Below are 22,758 nucleotides of genomic sequence, written 5' to 3'. Positions count from 1 at the left end.
AGGAAGTGAGTCAGGAGGGGCAGAACTTTGTGCCTCCTTTTGGATGCCAGGTCAATACAGCTACAGATGTGAACACAAAGGGTTTTTCTGGTCACACACATACACTAGCCAAGAACTTACAAGGACCCAGCCTCCACATTTGGACCTCGGACGTAGAAAGGAACTCTGATGTCAAATTCGTATGGCATGGACTTTCCTTTCACCAACCCAAACTGCCCAATATGATAACCATGGTCTGCTGTGTATATTATATACGTATTGTCCAATTCACCTGTTTCAACCAGTGTATTGTAAATCTGAAAAAAACAAAAACAAAACATGAAATTAATTCCACTGAGTAGTACTCTATGTAGAATACTAGGTATAAATTTCTGCCTATGTGTAATATACAAATAACTAACTGGAGTTTAGGATAGCACTGAGTTATCACAATGCACCATTTTACTAACCCAGTACTGTGGCTATTACAAGACAAACTTGTGTTTTTTAAAGTAAACACATTAGCATGCCACATTTTCAGCAGTGTTTGGGTTCAGTGTTTTGCATCAGAGCTGTCAAGATAGCACTAAGTAACACGGGGACAGAGATAAAAGTTTCAAGGTGATATGCATTTTTGAATTTTTCTCTCCACCTTTATCTTTTTCCTGCAGCAAACAATTTTAATAAAATGACAGCATTTTGAATCTCACACTTATTTAAGCAACACTGAATGATCCTGCCTTCAGACAAATGAGTCTCCATTATGCAGAATATTTGCAAAATGTCTTCCAGGTAAGTATCACTCAGTCATACTCACTCACTGTGGAGAATTAAGAGGAGCTTTAACTCTGTAGTTGCTTCTGTAGATTTACATGAGAATCTTTATGTGAAGTATACCAACTTGAGCATCGAAGATCAGTTTTTATGCGACATTTTCACTTACAATGGTACGAAGGTGTTGGGGCACCCCCAAAGCAGTGCCTCATGTAGATCAGCACATCAGCACTGGAGAAAACAAACTCTGCTGCTGTTGCTGGTTTGGGAGATTTTTCTTTTATTCTTTTTGGGGTGGTTTAGTCTTTTTTTTTTATTTTAATTTTGGGAGACTATTAGATGGATATAACTGCATAGAAAAGATCAAGCTTACTAAAAAACAACCCAACTTACTTCACCTGCAGTGAATCACCTGAAGTGAAACCATTTTACTAAACAGAAAATCAAAATAGTGTAGTAAAATCACTAGTCTCTCCAAATGCTGATATCTGATCCATCTAGACAGGCTCATTAATGTGAAGCAGAGATCATATTTGCCTGAATCACTAATTATAAGACATTACTAACAAGTTGAAGCAATGCCATCCAGATTTGCCTTACAGGACTCATCTTATTTTACATTCTAACTTTTTTGAATAAAAGTGCCAAGAGATAAGCAGTAAATTGCACCACCATTAAATCTGCCTTCTCGTAAGTGGAAATCCTTTCTTTTTCAGAGTAGCTTTTAGCTAATTCAGGTGTTTCTGTTCAAGACACTCATTAAGAGATTTCATTATTACATAATGCAGACTTAATTAAAAAAATAAAATAATAATGTAACTATATATTTAATTCTAACATGTAACATCCCAGGCCTGGATTACCATGGGATTATTCCAGTTAGGCCTCCTGAAGCATTACTTTCTCTGCAGCTGTTTTTCTTCTCTCAGAAACACAATGTTATAGGATTAAAATAGGCCCTTGCAATTAGCAGTTATTTCCTACAGGCTGTAGGATGACTTTTCACTATCAGACGATACATTTTTAAACTTTATGATGTAAATCTTTTCAGGTGATTCCTCCTTCTTCCCCTTAATAAGTAGTGGCTTTGTGCCAATAAATCAGCTCACTTATACCATCCAACTTCACAAGATGAGGATTCTTACACACTGAATAAAGAGACAAAATCCCCAGAGGTGAGAGAATTACATATTATTAAAACACTCTTCCAGTCCTCCACATCATTCTTTCCCCTTTATCTTCACATACATCACAGCCTGAGCTTAACCCAAGAGTCAAGCACCTATTTAAGTTCTCAAAAAAGAGATAACTGAACTTACCATCTCCATAGAGTCATCCACAGACATGAGTGTCTGAAGGCGTTTTCTCTGTAGCATGTTAGTGAACTCCATGTGTATGGGTTTCATGGGTCCTGTATACCGCATTATCCAGTGCTTGTCTGGGTTTGGAGCATAGTTATAACTGGGAGTGCTAAGGAACACAGAAAAACAGAATGTTTTAGCAGTGTAGGGAAAAAAAAAATCCATAGTAATGCTTACCATTAATTTCTATTTGATCAACACTACAGGATTTATACTCTGAGGTGCATAAGAAAGTATTAGATTTACTCTGGAAAAGTCTTATACTTTTATGTTCCATATGAAAAATGGGAGAATGAACACAACTCTGGGGAATCAAATCTACTAAAAGAGTAAACATACATTGTTTTTGCAGGGTCATCCAGAGTAACATGAATACATTTTGAGGCCAGGATACTAGCCTCACAAGTCTAACTCCACAAGTATATCTGGATGGAGCACATACTACAGAGTTCCTACTCACATAATTAGAATCATAGAACAGTTAGGGTTGGAAAGGACCTTAAGATCATCAAGTTCCAATCCCCCTGCCATGGGCAGGGACACCTCACACTAAACCACCATGCCACCCAAGGCTTCGTCCAACCTGGCCTTGAACACTGCCAGGGATGGAACATTCACAACCTCCCTGGGCAACCCATTCCAGTGCCCAAAGCACCATAACAGTAAAAAATTTTTCCTTATATTGAATCTAAACCTCCCCTGCTTTGCTTTCACCCTGTACATAATTAGCACCAAATATCATGGCTTGTGCAGCTGTTTAACAATAGCCACAGAACTTACTGAAAAGGTTCTACTATGCTCAACAGCTTTTTTTTTTTTCCCAACATGACTGGCTATTGGAATGCTTTCACACTCATAAACCCAAAGGAGCACGGACACCCTACCCAGTGCATCAAACTGCATGAGAGCTCATAGCAAGAAGTGGATACGCAGCCACATTTTAAAGACCTGTCAAGAAAAGCAGGGGAAGGGGAAACAGGACTGTATTTTGCAGATACTTTCAAACCACCAACTTTTTTTGATCATCAGAATCTTTAATTAAAATCCCTGCAAATTTTCAAGAGCTGGATTCAATTCAATTCCCACTGGAATCTTGCTGCCCCTCCAAGCTCTCATGATCCTATGACACCACTTGAGTGATGAGGAAATATATGACTGATTACCCATAATCTCATGTTGCTGGCAGTTCCAGAGATTGCCTTTCTCTGCATAATAATATTGCTTTAGGTTAGCTGAATCAAAACAAGACTTATTTTGATATAGCATTACAATGACACTGACTCTCTGCATCACTAGAAAGCTTTATTATAGCTTACTTTTACAAGAAATTAAAGATTGAGAACTGCCTTTGTCAATTGACTTCATACCCTGGCTCAAGGATATCACCTGCAGTGTAGCATATTAAAAATTACTTTTCCTAAGCAATCTGTGAGGCTTCTTTTTTTCATTTAAAACAATAGAAGTCAGTCTATGCAAATGTGCAAGCAGAGGGTGACACAGTAACACAGGAAAAATAGCAGATTTTCAGTTACTTTCTTTTCTCCAACACACAATTTCCTGATAAATTCAGCTCCTACTTGGCAAATATCTACTGTCAGCTTTGTGTATGCAACAGAGCAGCAGGGTTAGTTATTAAGATAAACAACAGTAATGCAAGTTGAAAATTCTCCTTGAAATACTGTGTGTATTCAATGCATTTTTGAATTTGACAGGTAGTCTTAAGAGTTTTAACACATAAATATGAAATTAATAATCTGACAGTAAAATGTTTGATGCTGAAAGCGTCTGTTAGATGCTATCTGAAAAATGTGCGTAGGCAACAGACAAATGGAGGCTTCTTCATACAGGGAGGAAAGGGCTGGTGTTTATTCTCTCTGTATTGTTAATAGCCTCTTGAATTTCAGAATGTTATTGTGGCTGAAATAATGACATTGCTCCTTTGAAAATGCTGACAGTTATAGAAACTGTTGCTATGCGAAGCCCAGAATGAATCAAAAATGCTTGGCAAACTCCTTTTCAGCTTACTTTGTGATTTCCTGGCTGATTTGTAACCTCCCGCTATTTAATCCAACCAAAGCCTATGATTTTCTTTGATTACTACAAATGTAACCCTCTTATGTGTAACAGATTTGTCTGTCTTATGGGAAAAATACTCAAATACAACATTCTTAGAAGTTGGTTAAGATAACCTCTTCAAATGTACTCAGAAGATAAGTCCTAGTCTGATTGCATCTGACCTTGGAAAATATGGGTGCTACAATGTACCCTCTATAGAAATAACACTTCTGACCACTCTTAAACTGTGCAGCTGTTGCTTTCTTGGCAGCTACCAGCATAGGCAGTAAAAAGGGAAAACCAGCCATACAGACTATGGATTTGCTATGTGATTGCTGGTTGATGTGAGTGACTTTCAAGCAAGAAAAGATTGTAGATGTACATGAAAAGCTCTATAGAACAAGACAGAGAGAGACTGCAGCAGGGGTTGGAACAGTCATACCAGCTAGTGTATGTAACAATTGAAGCAAGAAGGCATCAGCATAAATTAGCACAGAAGTACATACCAGAGTTCCCAAGCAAAGTACTCTGACCATTGGTTTGTGCTGAAATCCACACTACTAACTTCTAGCTATTACTAGCAAGGCTACACAGTGCAGTATGGATGTCAACCAGTGTTAACCATTGCAATGTCACTTTCCTTTTGCTTTGGGGACACAGCTCAAGAATCCACTCACAAACTTTGTCAGTGCTGCCACAAGAGCTAGGACTAGACAAGGACTTTCGTCAGGGTATTGCTTAGTGCTTTAGGGAAATTCATAAGAAGGGTTCCACCTCATACTTCCCTACCATATCCACACAACAACGAACCAGTGAGAGCTGCCTACACCCGTTACCATTAAGAGATTCCCTGGAATGTGGAAGCAAATGAAAAAATGGGAAGTGGAGAATTAATTTGTACATACAGTGATGGAATGATGCACGTTCTGCATTTTTACATTTAATGTTAAACCCAGACCAATGAAACCCCTTACAGTTTATTACTATAATTATTTAGTGCCAAAAAAAAATTCTTTAGAATAAGATGATCAGGTTTTTTACATAAGATGTACATAAAAGCCTATTCTCATATCCAAAAGAAAAAACATAATTCCTTAATCTACTAAGATAATTTGTTTCTTTACAAAGCTTGTTTTCATGAAGTGACACTTCCTGTATAACTGTCACTGTAAGAAAAGCCACCTACAATTGAAAATGGTTTTGTGTAACTACTTTATGATAAGGATGATAAACCTAGTTTGTACGAAAAATAAAATTTAAACTGTGAGCAAAAGGAAGACCAGACATAGTTTATATTTTTCATTGCTGGTCTTCTTCAAATCCTCCTAACTCTTTTTCATACAATAAGCATAATTAAATTGCTACAGAATGTTGCTTGATAAATGATTATTATCTCTGAGATATGAATGCCTTCCAAGGGAACTTCTAATACAAGTGAGGTCAAAACTGGGTATAAACAATAGGAAGCTGCTCATTTGACATTTTCAAAGATAATAAATGAGCATAAGACAGCAAACAAATACAAAATCCTGCATTGCTGTAAATCTAGGACAGAGATTCTCTTTGGGGCAGAGTACAAAAGCATGAAATATGTAATTTTAAGTTACGCAATACCTGGACAATAGAACAAAGGAAGCTTTTTCTCTCAGATTCTATTTTAAATAAAATTAAAAAGCTGAGATAGCTTTCACTGGATTTTGGACTAGTCCTGAGCAGCTTCAGCTAACAATGGATTATTATTTCCATCAGCTACCAGTTCCCTCACAAATCCTAAATAAAACAGAATTCCCCTTTAAACCACTAAAAATATAAAGGCAAATATAAAAGGGCATGTAGGATCTAAATGACAAATGCTGAACATCAATGAAGGCATGCAGCCAGGAATTAGAAAAACATTGGAGTGTGCTCAGTTAAGCTAAAGCTGATTTGGGAGAACCATTCATTTTATCAGCATATGAAGAGATGTTTGTAATGGAGCATTACAGAGCTCTAACTGTTAAATGTCTCTATGTTATAAACAAGAACCATTTCCTCATGTACCTTATGAACATGTTAACTCAGGAACCAGGTGATACAGCTTTTAGGGCTGTTCAAGACATTGTACTGCGTCATGTACAGACACATAAGACCTCATTCAGAAATAGCTTGTCTTATTTGGTGCTGCAGGGTGTATTTCCCTTCTTTCCATATATGAAACAGAAGTACTAAGTACTGCATGCTACGTGATTTTTGGTACTACCATAAAACAATACAGTTTAAGGAAAGGGAGATAGTTCCTTGCCCTGAAGAGATGACAGCCCAAGAATCAGAGTTTGATACCACCACCACTCCCCCTCCTCCCCTGCCCCCAAATAAAACAGTGCTTTGCTTCCTAAACAGGTTGTAACATTGTCCAATAAATTCAACATGAATCTTTCCATTTATCTCAGTAAGCTACAATGCTGAGCTCCAGATAAGGTAATCATTCTCGAGGTACTTGTAAAAGCCTAAAGAGGTTAAGAACATAAAAATCTCGAAAATCTTCTTACATATTTGTGACAAACGTGTGCTACTAGTATTACAAAGCAAACAATGCTCTCCCAGATGTACCCAGGACTTCTATATTCCTGAAAATGGAAATGAAAGGGGTTTGTTTTTCCTTACATGTGTTGTGAGGCATTAGGAAAGAGATGCGAGTACTGAGGGGCTGAATCTTCAGGGCCATGAGGAGCAGCATGGCTTATAACCATCAGCACAGGCCTGTGAGGATACATCTTCTTTGAGATTCTGAAGAAGGTAATACTGTCATTTGTAATCAGATCGGTCAAATAGTCCTGCAAGTAGAAGTAAAAGAGATACTTGAAAAATAATTTCAAATTGGGGTGTGAGATAGTAAGGGGATGACTGAGATATTGTAAGAAACAGGAAAAAAGAAACTACTTCACTAAGAATGGGAGAAGGGAGTAAGATACAGATGTTAAAACTTCAAAAAGCAAAACCAAACCATTCTTTCTTCACTGCCTAGAAATATGAAAAGCCACAGCTTCCTCTCAGAAATTAATATCAAATAGGACTCTTTCTTCCCAGAGTGCATAATTACATTATGAAGGTCACAGTACTAAATACAGCTGTATTAATGAAAAAAATAAAATTACAGGTCAATTTAGTTGCTTTCTGGTGTTGATATCTTCAAAGCGTTTCATCTGACCTTAGCATTATAAAAGTGCTTTAAAAATCCAAAGGGCTTTATGTTCACTTTTCTTAACTTCCCTCTGAACCAGAAGTCACTAAGCTAAAAGATGTGCTAATTGGACCAAAAATTCATTCAATATTCCTGACACAGTGACAAGCTGATAGAGATTTAGTTCTATCAAATAAAATGCTGAGAATATAGAAAACTTCCTTTGGAAGATATAGACTATCTTTCCATTTTCTAAGAAGCATCATTATTATTTTCCTTATATCTGCTGTTGCTACATGGACTGAAGACAATATTTTTAGTGACAAGCCATGTTCTCTCTAAGACTGCATCACAGGAAATGCTGCAAATATAAATACTTCTCAAACACGAGTAGGATATGAAACTGCACCTTTAAAAAGAGAATAACTGTCATATCACAACTGAACATAAAATCAGACATAACATCTGCCCCTTGTCAAGTGAACAAGTACAAGGTGTGGTACATATTGGATTAAATCTCCTTTTAAGCGCAGTTTTCTGTCTGTGGTTCAGTCTCTTGCTCCTCTTCACCACTGCCAATAACCTTGACCTGAGAAGTGAGTTTATCATCCATCAAAGGAAGCCTTTTTCACTGACTGTATTTACTTTCCCCAAGTTATTTCCTGTGCATCCCAGAACAAGGCTGACAAAGTCTTCGTTTATCATTTTACACACTGGTCCCAGCATGAAACTGCCACGACTATGTTATTGATGTGATATTTTCACTCACAAAAGCAGGTGTAAATAGGCATAATTCCATCAAAGTTAACTGAAGAACCTCCTTTTATCATCATATGCAAGGGAAGGGAGATTGTACAATAAGCCAGACCAGAGCAAAACTGGCTTCTGAGCATACTTTTAATACCTGAGACCATAGTTATAGCTCAGAGAGAAATACTGGAGGGCTGTCAAAAAAGCATTGATGTTTATTTGAAATGTGACTCTCCTTTAAGCTTGTTGCTCACCATCTGAAGAGCATAACTCATCTTTGATTCAGCCATTATGAAAGCATAGTTTTAAACCTCATTTTGAAGATAATTTTCACCTGGTCAAAGTGAAAATCATGCAAATTCAACAGCGCAAACCAATGTCTGCCAGGCCAAAAAGACCAAGTAGAAACATTTCCCCCAGTCGATTTCTTTTTTTAAAGAGCTCCAGATTGCAGAGGTTGTTGCAGGCGGTGCAAATGCATATGAAACTAAACACTCATCTAAAAAAGCTGACAGAAACTGAATAAAGAACAATCAAAGTAGAATATATCCTGCTAGAAAATCTGAAAGAATTTGCAAAGATTTGATTTTCAGAGGGAAAGAGCTCAGCTGTTGCTTTTGAGGACAGAATCAGTGGTGTTTTTTTCCAAGTTTTCCACTGGCATATAATTAACACTAACAGTGTCAAGTAGATAAGGCTAAAAAATAATCTGATTATGTTGTTCATTGCTGGAAAATTAAATTTCCAGCAACAAAAGTGGCAGAAGCAGTCTTGTATGTCAGCTTCTGTTTGTTCATTTGAACTCCAGTGTTAACACCAACAAGTGCTGTTGCTCTGTGTACTAGCATCTGTTTATTACCATAGCTCTGTATTATGCAAGAATATGAAGATTACAAAAACATTTACATTTTATCTTTTTTTCTTTTTTTTAATTTATTCTCAAACTCAGTAAGGAAAACTAAACCAAATGAAAACCTAAACATTTTCAAGTATTGCATACACAAACTAGAGCTGAGAATGTTGGAACACACGGTTCCCTACTGGCTCCTTGGAGCAATGGGGAACAGTGCCCTGTGAAATCACTTGCCTGACATTGTTCCATGTAAGATCTATTTTCATCATAACATTTTTGGTACAAGATTAGCTCTCATTCTTCATAGATGAGAAGGGAAATAAAAGAGAAATAATTCTGTACATCAGGTGCCCTTTCCCCTTGGCAGCTGGTGATAGCAAAGGAAACCCTAGAAGCCTGTTAAGTTTTATCTTTCAACACAAAGTACATTCAATTAAAAATGACAAATAGGGGAGGGGAAAGGAGAAATCAGAGACATCAGCCTTTCAAAGTAAAATCTGACTGTGAATACATTGCTAATGAAACACAAATACGGAGGCAGGATTTCTGCTCAATAAGAGAGAGTAAACAGAGTCTTTGTTGAGCAAATACACCTTACAAATTAATGTCACTCCAGAGCACATCACCTTCTTAAGTTACACACTACTTAAACTACAGCAGTTTATGGATAAATTTATTTACAATCATACTTCAGAGACAACTCAGGCCATTTTAGGAATTCACAAAAGCTGGTTCCTTTGGAAAGATAACTCATTTGGCTGAAATAAACATGCTCCTGACTGCAAAGAGGTAACTGAGCTGCAACATGTGCTAGATGAGGGGGGGGGGGAAACAAAACGGTATTGCACGTGACAACAGTTATCAAGCATTTTAGTAAATTTGGCCAGGGTGTTAACATCCTTGCAAGGATATTAGGAAACTTATGTGCCTGGAACAATGCACAGAGATATAAATTCAATAGTTACATTCTCTACTCATTCACAATAATCCTAAGATACACACCAAGATATTATGAATTCTCCATCTTATTACAGCTGTGAAACAAGTTCCTTAAACTAATATAAAAGGATGGGTTTAGCTGGAGGGAACTGGATTCTTATCTCACTTATGCTTGTGTAACTCCACTGAAGTCAGTTCTATACCAGGGGAATAGATGACAATCAGACTCAGCACACAATAATTAAAGTATACAAAGTACAGAAATTGTTATCATGCAGCTTTTAAACTGCTTTTACTTCAGCTCATAATGCATAATACAGTCTCAGGACATTTTGTTTGTTTCCACTGCTGCTAACAATGTTTTCAGTAACATGACCCTCCTGGAATGGAAGATAAGGAGAAGTCCAAACATGACGCCTATTGGGTTGTAGCTAATGTTACACGGAGCAGCTTTCATGTATGAAAAGAATTCTTTAGTTAGATTGAAGCCATGAAGCACAGCGTTCTTGCAGCCACATCCAAATGTGAAAATAACAAAAACAAATCAATAGGACCTACCCTGGAGTAGTCATATCCATGCTTCTCCTTCACTCCATTTCTACAGAGTGTATAGTTATAAAATCGAGAGTTTTTAAGTAATCCAACCCATTCTTTCCAACCAGGAGGGACATAGGAGCCATTGTATTCATTGAGGTACTTTCCAAAGAAAGCTAGGGGTAGAGAAAACAGAAGCATAATAAGAAGGTGCAACAGAAACACTTCAAAGACACCACATTTAACCATATTCTTTCCTAGCTCTTCTTAGAGCAGCATTTCCTTAATTCCAGTACACACAAGATAAAAGCTAAGTTCTAAGTTGGTCTGTGTTTAGTTCAGAGCTCCAGATCTTATGATTTACAATCTGACTACATAAGAGAGAAACTGGACTACAATTACCATTATATTTTCTTTATTTTGTGATACATTCAGATTCAGATAAACAAAACAGAGAATGCCTAAGACACTGCTGGTTGCCACATTATCTCATCCTGCTCTGAATCACCCAATTTAGCTACATTTTTCATTTTGGTTACACCCACTTAAGCCATCTCCACCTAAGGAACTGGCAGAAGCAGTGAAGTTACTAATAGGAGGCTGGCTCAGGAGAAATGATGACAAATGAGGACCATAAATATGATGGGATTTTAAACTGGTTGCATAGAAGAAATGAAGCAGCAGTGGTTTGGCAGAACAAGTGCAGAATGAGTACAAGGGTTCTTGCAGAGCACCGGGCAGGCATTTGACCCATCCTGCCAGAAGAGCTCTGTGCATGCAAGCCTTGCTCTGTAAGCCCCAGATGTACAGACACAAATAGTTAACGAAAATGAAAAGCTTTAGATTTCTACGAGAAGAACACAAACCCTCTAAAGCACATGATGTACCCAATGATGCTTTCACACCACTGCAGTTAAAAATTAACTGAAAGAACATATTTTTTAGTATTAGTTTATATATCATCACTAGGCAGTTACAGGATAAATTATACTGGAAGACTCCCATTTGTGTAGGGTTTTTTTTAAAGCTTAAAGGCAAAATTTTGCTCTTGGGTCTGCAGACTGCACTGCAAATCACCACCTGACTTTCCATGATCAGAGCTCCCATCTCAATTTTTGAATGGTCAGGCAATACAAGTTACATTGCCATAGTGACTAGCACAAAGATCTTTACATTTGTTCCAGTTGTCAAGACAAATACTTTTAATCCATAGGTACACAGTGTCTGCAGGACCTCACAGTGGCCATCTATCAGTGACTGACTGTGAATCTATAAGGATAACAGACTATCTAAGATTTGGCTCTTAGACTAAGCCTCACTTCATAATCTACAAGATTTGAGTACAAATTCACATTTTCCAAATTCTTAATAACTTTTTCTTTTAAGCACACAGCCTATAGTGCCTGATACTGCACCATCTTGTACTTAAATACATGAAAGGAGCAATAGTGTGGTTAGAGTAAGACAGGTTTTCAGCCAGCCTCACTTAAGTCAATGGATTTACATCTATTTGTAGTAGGCTGAATATCTGTCCAAAAGGCAGACACAGTGCGAAACAGTGAATGTTTGAGATCTTTTAAAATGCTTGAAAAGAGATAAGTGTTGTCAAAATTAAAATCTACATCACAGATGAGGAGAGCACATCTATTGGTACACAATTAATAAATTCCTTAAAATTGCACTGTGCTTTCAAAATATTTTGCAAAAGCAGATAAGGTGTTACGCTATTCTTCACACCAGCCACTTACAAAAAGGTTAAGTGACTGATAAGCATGCTGCTGAGAAGAGTCTGTTTCACTGTCCTAAACTATCTCACAAGATCTTCATTAACCAAGCAAAGTAAGCTGGCAGCAAAAAGCAAAGCAAAATCTGCTTCACTGTGGATGAAAACTATCATGTTACTCAAGGACTGTATTTATACATAAACAATTTCTTTAAAGACTGAGAGGAAACTTAAGCAGTTATGGGTATTAAGCCAATACAGATGCACATTTTTTCTTGTCCTAGTAACAAAGAACACAGGACTGAAGCACTGCCCACTGCCTAAAGTAGCAGGGATGCACAAGGCTGTCCGAAGTCTTTTGTCCCCCATTCAACATATTATATCCAAACTGAGATATATTTGGCCTTTCTGCCCACAGGAACCAATCTGTTCCTAAAACCTCTGGCTGAGCCAGCTGAAGAACTCAGGAAAGAGGCATTCTGTAGAGAATTACTTCATTGTTTTTCTGCAGAGGCAATAAAGTCGGGTGGAAGTTCCTTCCCGCACCTTTTGCATCCCCCCCATTGTACATTCAGGATGTCTTTATAACCTTGCATGGATGTTCAAGTGCTTTAAATAATTTTCTCTGTTCTTTCCAATCTTCCATTTCACATTCCTATCTTTCCTCCCTCCTTCTCAGCCATTTAAAGGCTTGTTATTCAGAAATTTTTAAATGTCACTCAGTACAAAATACTGGTTACAAAAAAGCTCTCTTGATGCTGGCGAAAGATCTTGATTTTGGATTGTAAAGGTTCTCTCACAAACACATTTCCCCCTCAACCGATTAGTTCACCACCAGAGACAGCTGCTCACTAGCATACACATGCCTCTGGTACATCCAATTTCAAACCACTCCAAGATTTCATTAATAAACATTCAAAGGGGCTGCTATTTGATATGCTCAGCCATGTTCCTATCTCCAGTCTATGCAATGATCATTAAACAACATCCAAATGGCTGGTTTTAATAAATGCATTAAGAATGTGATTTTCCTTTGCTTTCAACACTATACAATGTAGTTTGTCCCAAGACTACATAAAACAGGATATGCGAGAATTGAGTCCTTTGTACACTGTTACCACTTCCGCGGGGGTTCATAACCTTCTAAGGTTCTTTGCTCAGTCTCACCCTCGGATGATAAGCACCTGGAAAATTCTCTGGTACAGAGTGGAATTTTTACAAGAGGTTTTCTTTTTTAAACTCTTCCTGTAAGGAAATAAAATAGCACACAAAAGAATTTTCCCTGTGCTACCAATTAATACAAAGGTCTGCTCTGAATACAACACAGCCGTAGACATATCAAGGCCACAGCTCATTGCTTAAAAAGCACATCTCACATATTGTCAAATGGAGTGTAAAAGCACAATTAGAACGGACATCAAGGCATCATTTACCAGCACTGAAAACGTTCAAGCCAGATCTACCATCTATCTATATAATTGTTGTGGTTTAACCCCAGCTGGCAACTATGGCCCAGGACAATCATCTACCAGACTCCACAAATTTGTTGGATTTTTTTTTCCTCCTTTTTTAAAAACACAGAATCTTTTCCTACTACTTATGTAAAAGTACTTAACACTACTAAAATGCATCCACAAAGGATTTTCACAAAACCTGCATTAAATTGAAAACTAAGAGAATTCAGGATGCATCAATAAAATAATGCAGGAGATCATTCATCCCTCTATTCCATATGGACTGCCCAACACTGGGAGTTGGACATAACAGATATTTTTCACTCCTAAAATTAGGAAAGCAGTGGAAGTCAAGAGAGGTTCACCAGTGTAAAGTTGCCAGATAAGATTTAGACACAGATTTTCAGCCTTTCATCGCTTCCTTGATCTGGCAGCTCTGATTCTGAATATAGTCACCTGATAGACTACTGGCCAAGATCACTTATCCATTCCCCTAATAACCTGCTTAACAGTGTGATCATAGTGTTTATGCTAATTTTAAGTAAAGTGAGAAAGAAATCAATAAAAGAGTGTATGAGAGGAGTACGGGTAATAACTTTCTGACAGTGCCATGTTATGTTCTGTTGGGAAGCAGTGAAAGATAGAGCTCTTGCTACACGTAAAGCCAAAGCAGGGCATGCACTAGAAAAACATACTCTGTGGAACAACACTAGCCAGGCTTTAAGGGGACCTAAGAACCTTTTCACCTGTGGGGTGACTCCTGAGAGGACAAAGCCAGCTCCTCATGGTGGTACATGGTGGAAGGAGAAGAGAGAACCAGCACAGACTGAAGCAAGTGAGGTTCGGTCGGGATGTAAATAAAATCTGTTTCACAAAGAGTTGAAGAGTAAAACAGGTTGCTCAGAAACACTGGCAATTCCAATCCTTGGTGTTTTTCAAGACTAGACTGGATCAAGCTCTCATCAACATGGCCTGGGACAGGCTTTGAGCTGGCAGTGGAAAAAAGACCTCCTGAGGTCCCTTCCAACCCAATTTAGCCTGTGATCCCATGATGGACTTGGTGACTTATGAGGCCCATCTTCAGTTGAATAGACATGCTTCTTGGATTTGAGAATTTTGGAACACAGTTATAAAAATTCATGGTCTCGTAATAAATCATTATGCTGAGAAAAAGTAAAATTCAGCTTTTTGTTGCTCCCAGACAGTGCATTCAGTATTTACACCACAGATCACTCCTCCTGGAGTCTTCATATCCTTCATGTTATGTAGCTACATCCACCTATTAGCACCCCATTAAATTGCATTTACCACACCTGTGAAGTTAAACTCACCTTTTAAGCTATTAACCCTCTACATTTAAAAGAGAATGTTGTGCATTAAGTACTTGAAAGATGTATTTAAAGCAGTGTTTTTCTGACATATTTCAACAGCCAGCTTTCCAGGTATTAACTTAGGTTTTGAGCTGCAAGCCTTAGCTGCTCATAGAGATTTGTCTACCCCCCCTAAAATCTTTCACTTCTGTATCTGATAGCAGTTGTTCCCAGCTCGAAGTTGGAACAACTACCTACATTCAAGCAATCCCTTAATTTTGGACTGGGGAAAGAGGCAATTTCAGATCTTCTCTCTGTTGTATACCTAACAAAAATCACTTTCAGTACTTTTTGTCCTCCAAGAGACAATCAAAGGAAAGCTGATGAGAAAGCACTCTCAGCATGACTAAGTAGGCATGTAACAAGCAGTAAGCCCAAAGGTCAATTCAGCTTTGCTCTCACATCATGGCCAAATATGCTCAAACCGTACAACAGACCAAACCCAGTGCAATTTATGGATTTAGAGCAGAAGTATGGGGGTTCTGAGATAAAATCCTATAATATTAAATTTGGCTCCACGGAAAATACTTTTCAGGACAGATCAGTCCTTACCAGGTACCAAAGTAACTGACCAGATTTTCCAAAAATCCTAAGTGCTGAAGTCACCTGAACAAAACAGTCCCAAGTGACACCTTTACTGACAACTGGAAATACAACGCTACAGCAGAGATTTGAAGATACAGTATTAGTATTAATATCTCAGTAACTGCAATAAATTTAATGGGTTGCTCAAAACATTCAGCGAGTTCCTGGATTTTGGAGTATTTTTAAGGAGGAAAAGCAGGGCTTAAGACCACATTTTGTTCTTGCTTAGTTCCACCAGTTCCAGAGTGCTAAGGAAGACTGGGCTTTGAGTACTTCTTTATTTCCTTTCCTTTTTATGTTTGCAACAGTCCCTGCAATGACAAATTCATCAAAATACTGAACCAGCTAGACTAAGGAGAGAAGCACAGGTGTACACACACACACACACTTTTAGTCTATAGCACATGATGGCCCAATTTTTCTCTAACCTATAATACACTGATAGCATAAAATTTTCTTAAAGATCACATGCTCCAGCCACCATCACAGGGACATAAAAGGACTATTACTAAAAGCAAGAGCCTTTCCATGCACAGCTCTTCTCTGTAACTGGAATAAAAATTATCATTACAATTCCTGAAGCATAATAGCTGTAAAAACCATGTTGTACAGTGGCTGGTATCCACTGCAGTTAGAATAGACTACAGGCTTTCTTGTTATGCCAGGGGACTAGTTTGATATCTAGTAGGACAAAGGCAATGCACAGTAATCTTTATGACACCTTTGTTCCCTCTTCCTGAATTTGCATTGCACATTCCTCAGTTGTGGCCAAGGATCAGTGCCAAGATCTATTTAATGAATCAGGGGAATTGGCTGAAAGGGAACAGATGAAGCCAAATAAAACAAAAGGGCTCAAACCAAATATTTTGAAATGGTCAACAAGGAATCAAACTGAAGAATGCTGATGGGGAGCCAAGCCTTGCTTGTCCTTCTCAGGTGAGGAAATTCCCAGTAGGACTGGAGCCAAGTCGCCTTCACTAATGTCTATGGCACAGCCTACGAAAACTCAAACACAATTCAAACTGTAAAGCATAAATACCATTCTGAACAACGCTCTCACACACACACCTTCTAAAAGTTAAAGGAATGAAATCTAGAAATCGCAATCTTCCTATCATCAATCTTTATTACAGTTCAGGACAAGATGACTTACTGTACACTACAGCAATATCATTTCCTATGCCAGGCAGCACATGAGAAAGCAGGTCTGGCTGCGTGGTTTGGAGCACTCCTTCACAGCATAGGTCACTGTCACTAGTCAGCCTACTCATACGCCTTGGTGGCCAATTCTGACCATTCAGATTTTCCACAAATCACTTCCCAACATCAAAATTGCAACACAAAGTATTTTATTAAAAACTTACCAAGGGTATCACTCCCCATTTTACATACCACAGTCACAGAAGAATCTTAACCTTTAGATTTATCCTCCTCTCTTCACATCAACATTTCCTCCTCCACGCATAAAACCCCCAAACCTCCCCAGTGGTGGATTGTCAGACCTATTTTTTAATAACAAACAGTCTAAGCAAAATCTCATCTAGCTTAACACTGAATCCTTACTGAAATACCAAAGTCTGCCCCATGCTACTTGGGTCAACTCCAAAAGAAATTCATTTAGAGCCATTTTGTCTCTAGGATTTGAAGGAAACCCAATTATCAAGTTTTTAGGGAAGTACCAAGATATGCTGTGAAGAATAAATATTTGCTGTATTTTAACAAGCTGGGTTTTTCCACATAGCAATAAACTTGGAGGAAAACTACTTAAGCATTAGTTCATAAATTAAAACAATGACATTTTACTGAACCCAACTAAGAGAGAAGGCCAAACCTGGTTCAATATAATCACATAATTCCTTTCAAAAAGGTATTTACTGAAAGAGAAGAAATTTAGGTTCTAAAGAAGTTTATTATCGGTACATTTACCTTTTACTTTTGACATACATAAACCTTCAAATAACCAGTCACAATTTATATTCCTGAAATGCATCTATCTCAAAAACACATATAGTCCTCCCATGTGTAACATATACACATGGCCAAGAAGTGCTACCATCTCTAACTTGGAAGATGAGACAAAAGTCTCAGGGCAGTACTCATAGTAATAAAACAAACAAAATGACATGGGGGTGTTCCAGTTCAAAGCAATTGGAATTAAGCTTCCAGAAACTGGAATTAGAATCCATCTGCAAAGTCTATGCCGTAGGCACTGGCAAGTGTTTGCCATCATCACTGTTCTCCTGTGCACTTTTTTAAAAGGTAGCACACAGCTCACTGCTCTGTCTTTGAGCTTCCACATCACTAAGCTTTTCCAGTGCCTGCTACATTGTGTATCACTGCTGTACAGTGCAAGTATCTAACCATGGTGTCATACACTATGATCTGTGTGGGCCATCTTTAGACATATAGGAAAAAGAACTTAGGAAAACTGCATTCAATAAATTACATCACTAAAATTAGATTATTTTGAAAGACTTCAGAAAAAAAACACCAACCCAAAACAACAAAATAAAACCAAACCCCAGCATTCTAGAAAATAAAAGAATGCAAGAAGATAACAGAAGGACTTAAACTGCTAGCTGGAGATCTTAAATCGGGTTGAGAAGAAGGGAATTTCTTTCCATTTTTGGCTGATAAGCTACCTAATACTGAATGAAAATTGCACTGCATTATGAAAAACTTAGTAAGCCAATATGTTCCTTTACTTTGTTAAGTTCTGCCATCCTAAAAGATCTACACTAATAAAGACTTTAAAAACATATTTATCATGTATGTGCAAGTATTTGGTTCAGCTTTTAGCTGTTTTGAATGCTATGAAATGATAATGCTATTTCTAAAGAAATATCAAGCTATGAATAACTTCTTGCTTGAAATGATAAATCAGTATGATAAAGCCATTATACTTCAAGTGGTAAAATGGGCATCCTACCAGAAGAGTACATTGTAGTAGGGGGAAAGAAAAATATGAGGTACTTTGCACAACCTACAACATTTTATGTTGAAAACAGATAGATTTAGAGGAAGAAATAAAAGAAAGGGTAAGAAGGAAACAAAATATGACTGGAAATAAGGGAGACACAGACATTATCTGAACTCTGTAGTTGTGGATGCCTTGGTCTCAGACTCCTGTGAAAGTTATACTGGATTACAGGCTATCTTGTGGATTTTACTCAGCAAGTTACTCACAGAAGTGTATATATTCCTCTCTTTAAGACAGTTAAAATGTGTGCACTAAGCAACATAAAGCTAACATGGAGAAAACAGTTAATGAAAAAGTAGCTGTACAGGTAAGTTTTACTTCTACAATGTCTGCATAATCCTCAGGAGATCACAGCTCTACTTAATGTGCTCTCATTTTAAGTTATCATGAATTATAATATGTTTAAAGTGAAATTACTGATGCCTAGAACTCAATTCAGAGAAAGAGAGGGAAAAGATACATTCATGTTTGACTTGAAACCAGTTTATAGTTTAGAACTGATATTAGCGCTGGGAGAAAAAGAAACTCTTTAACACATATAAGACAGGAAATCCAGAGCTGTCTTTTCTTTGAAAATGCCATTCTTCAGAATACTTGCAGGATATTCTAGCTCAATAATTCACTGCCATGGACCAAGCTCATCAGAAGGAGTAACCTGAACAATGGAAGTGGTTTTAGGCTACACATCAGGCCTCTTCTTGTGTCCTTTCCAGCATAGATCTTTGGTTTCCTATTGCAGTAACAGCTCACGATACAGCCACTATGCTCAATCTTCCTTTTAGACCATTTTCAAGTCAAATCATCTCAAACTAACAGGTATAAATTGACAGATCTTGCTAAAATAATATTTCCATAGAGAGAGCAAAAGATTCAAAGAAACTCATTTACCTTCCAGATAAATAATTCAAAAACCTGATAACTAGTTTTGGAAAGTCACCTGGATGTCTTGGAGATGAGGATCATAACACTTCCGCTCCTGATCTTGCAAATCACTTCTAAAAACTCAGTCTGACTCATAAATCACTTGGTTATTATTTTTTAAAATGGCCTTCAGTTCTTCATCAGCTGCAGGTGCTCTTTGCCATGCATAGAGGATGTTACTCTGACCTGGATAATCAGTTTTCTTTATACACATGTACCATAACAGTGAAGCACAGCAAGGCAGAGTGGGCACTGGACTGTGAATCACAACCTGTATCTTTTCATCTTGCTCTTCACCTGCATGTGACCTTGTAGAAAGTACTTCACTATTCTGTCTCCATTTCCATCTACCCTTTGACTCCTTAGGTCACCAGTGATTCCCTACCAAGCAGTTATACACAGAGATCAACTTCAGTTAAGCTTTCAAGTATTTTTGTAATAAAAAACAGCAACTGCCAGCTATTGTGGAGAGAGCAAATTCTACAGCAAGGAACTGATAATCTGAGGGCTCTTCTCCTGGAATGTATCTAGATATTAAAATCTGATCATATATTTTTCAGGTTCATTCCTCCTTTAATAAACATCTGCCAATAGTCTTTCTCCTCTTTCTTACAAATTAATGGTAAAATCACTTTAAAATGTCAAAGGCTGAGACAGTGAAGTGGAAAAATAATTATTTGAATGCAGTCAGCCACTGTATCTTCTTAGTCTAATATTAATGGAAGGAAACAGAAGATTGTCATTGAATTTTAATGAATTCATTAGTTAATTATTGTAAAGCCCTATGAAAGTGCCAAGAATGATTATTACTTTTATTCCCAAGAATATTTTTTACAATGGCAGAGATGAACCTCCCACAATGACTTTTCTTTAGGTTCAAAATACATGACTAGTAAAAAAAAAAGAATTTATTAATTCTTTGTTCAAGTATGGACTTAGAGCGAGATACTGATATTTTACCCTACAGGTAGCAGGTTTTTCCTCTGCTAATGAGTTTATTTAAGTGAATAGGGTTAGCTGTACTATAGGGCACTGCTCAACAGGAACAAGGCTAGTAAGCTGGCCGAAACATATACTGCATTTGCTGCATACTGAGCCATGTTACTAAGCACAAATATAAATTAACAGAACCCTCTTAGAAGATTCACTGAAGTGAGAGTATCTTTCTGCCAGGCTGAATTTGGCCCACCATCCCTAATTCTGTTGAATTTAATAAGATAAACATGTTTTTTCATTTCCTGACTGCAGATAAGGCTGACAAAATATTCTGGAATCAGTCACCAATTTTAAGACCTAGTCATTGAGCCAGCCAGGCAAACGAAAAAGAAAAGCTTTTCTCATTAAGTAATGTCTAAGGGAAAGTTTAAATCTGTATTCCAATAAAACATCTCAGTATTTGTTGCTGCAGGACTCAAGCATGCAACAATGCATGATGCATTTTAAAAGCAGTCCCATGGAAAGAGATGGGTATGTTCATAGAACTTTTTTTCCATGAATGTTTACACAAGAGCCTTTGGCAGAGAAATTCCCTGTCACTCAGAAATGTTTATCACGGATCTCTTTGTTTCTTTTCCATTCTAATCATCTCCTGCTCCAAGCTGAAGTTCTAGCATCATTAATTTAAGTTAGTGTTGATTTAGATGTTGCTTACGCTGACTTTTCTAAAGATTAATTCATCAATTGACTTGGTTTGTTTACATAAATTGTCCTTCTTGCCTAATTTCCCACAATACGTAATAGGACAATGATGTGAAAAGCTCTTCAAAAAATCAGACCAATTGCTTTAATATACTGACATTGGGAACATGCTGTGTGCATGCAGAGGCTGCATGCAAAGGACACAGACTCAAGTCGCTGTTCAGGACACTGGTATTTCTTAGACTGTGAGGATAGGCTAATGTTTGCAATACCTACTGCCTCAGTGGCTTTCACTGTGGAAGGAAAACCCATTCTTTGCATTGCCATGCTATTTATTTTAACTGATCCACATAAAGTGACAGTAAGCCTTATACATGATGGTCAAAACCCTAGCTGTTATAGGCAAAGAACGAACTTCCCTTGAGCTCAGCCCTCTTCTTTCCACCTCTACTCTGCCAAGTCTGGTGCCTATAACAAAGTTGGTGAAACTTTTTAAAGCGCCAAACTTAAAAAATATAAAACAAGCAACCAAGGCTGGAACCGAAAAGCAACTACAAGAAAGTCACACCTTTTCCATCTCCTCTTATACTTTTCACTTGTCACAGAAGAGAAACATGCCCCACACTGCTCCCTCCTGCCTGCCTACCACTGCCACATAACCCCAGAGATGTCAGGAGCAGTAGAAGTCTGCAGAGATCCAGCCTGTGCAGTTGCCACGGGGAAACACTACAATGCAGGAAGAACAGTCCCAAGCAGATTCACCTTTTGTAAGAGAACACCACACAGGGAGATCACAAGGACTAGAGCAGAGCACAAGGAGATGTGAAACAAGCAGCAGGGAGAAAAAGAGAGGGAAGGTTAAGTGCAGTAGAACAGCACAACTTCTTCCTTCAAGTTTAAACAAAAAAGAGACACATGGGGAGAAGGCCTGGCTTCTGAATTAAGGAAAAAACCCAACTCCCTTCCAAAATAAAAGCTTTCTCACTCCAAGGTTGTGAACTTCAATACAAAAGCAAGCCTCAAAAGGCTTTATTCCTCATGGCTCCAGGCCTCTTTTAATTCTTCTTCTTAAAAAAAAAAAAAAGAAAGAAAAAAAGAAAGGGTAGGGGAAGGAGAATCAAGAATTTAAACTGTCCGCTTGCAGCACAAACCATGGCACTTAATAATAATAATACAAATGAACTCCTGTGCTTTCCAGATCTTCCTTTGCTCACTGCAGTCATATTCAAAGAGCACTTCCCACTTGAGAGAAACTACATTCATCATCTCCCTGCTCTCCTTAGTAGGCTACTTTTGAAACTGAGAGAACAAGGTTCTCAAGTTCTATTTCCTGCTGTTTCTGAAGCAGGTAAATCTGATCAGATCTTTGGGGAAGAAAAAGTAAGAAAGGTAAACCAATACCTTCTTACTGCTTCATCGTGGATAACTGAAGACTAACTGTAGATCAGAAATGAACACCCACCTCCAATGATGGCAATTACCATTTAAGTTTGTATAATAACATGTCACATTTAACTACATGAATGAGGATCTCATTTACACCTGAAGACTGCTTTGTACTTGTAAAAGTACTATTACCATGTCTTCCAATAAATTTAGTTTGCAAATTAAGAGAGAAAAAAAATAAGGCTGAAAGTATAATACAGATTCACGACGATGTTGGGTCTGAACTTAAGCATTAA

At 37.7% G+C, this 22,758-nt stretch overlaps 1 protein-coding gene across 5 annotated transcripts in view; it reads right to left on the bottom strand.

Moving 5' to 3' along the window:
• Positions 1 to 22,758, bottom strand: part of SULF2 (sulfatase 2) — a 148,856-nt gene that overhangs the window by 32,959 nt on the left and 93,139 nt on the right. For all 5 annotated transcript variants that reach the window (XM_031047015.2, XM_031047017.2, XM_005146719.3 and 2 more), the window contains exons 5-8: positions 10,430 to 10,581; positions 6,813 to 6,982; positions 2,073 to 2,223; positions 121 to 296 (exon numbers count right to left, since the gene is read on the bottom strand). In XM_031047015.2, coding sequence (XP_030902875.1) covers positions 121 to 296; positions 2,073 to 2,223; positions 6,813 to 6,982; positions 10,430 to 10,581 — 649 coding nt within the window. The remainder of the gene's footprint in view (positions 1 to 120; positions 297 to 2,072; positions 2,224 to 6,812; positions 6,983 to 10,429; positions 10,582 to 22,758) is intronic.

The sequence above is a fragment of the Melopsittacus undulatus genome, chromosome 10 (genome assembly GCF_012275295.1).
Source record: "Melopsittacus undulatus isolate bMelUnd1 chromosome 10, bMelUnd1.mat.Z, whole genome shotgun sequence".
NCBI lineage: Eukaryota > Metazoa > Chordata > Aves > Psittaciformes > Psittaculidae > Melopsittacus > Melopsittacus undulatus.
Note: the sequence above shows the minus strand (reverse complement) of the source record. Positions and strands in the feature narration are given on the sequence as shown.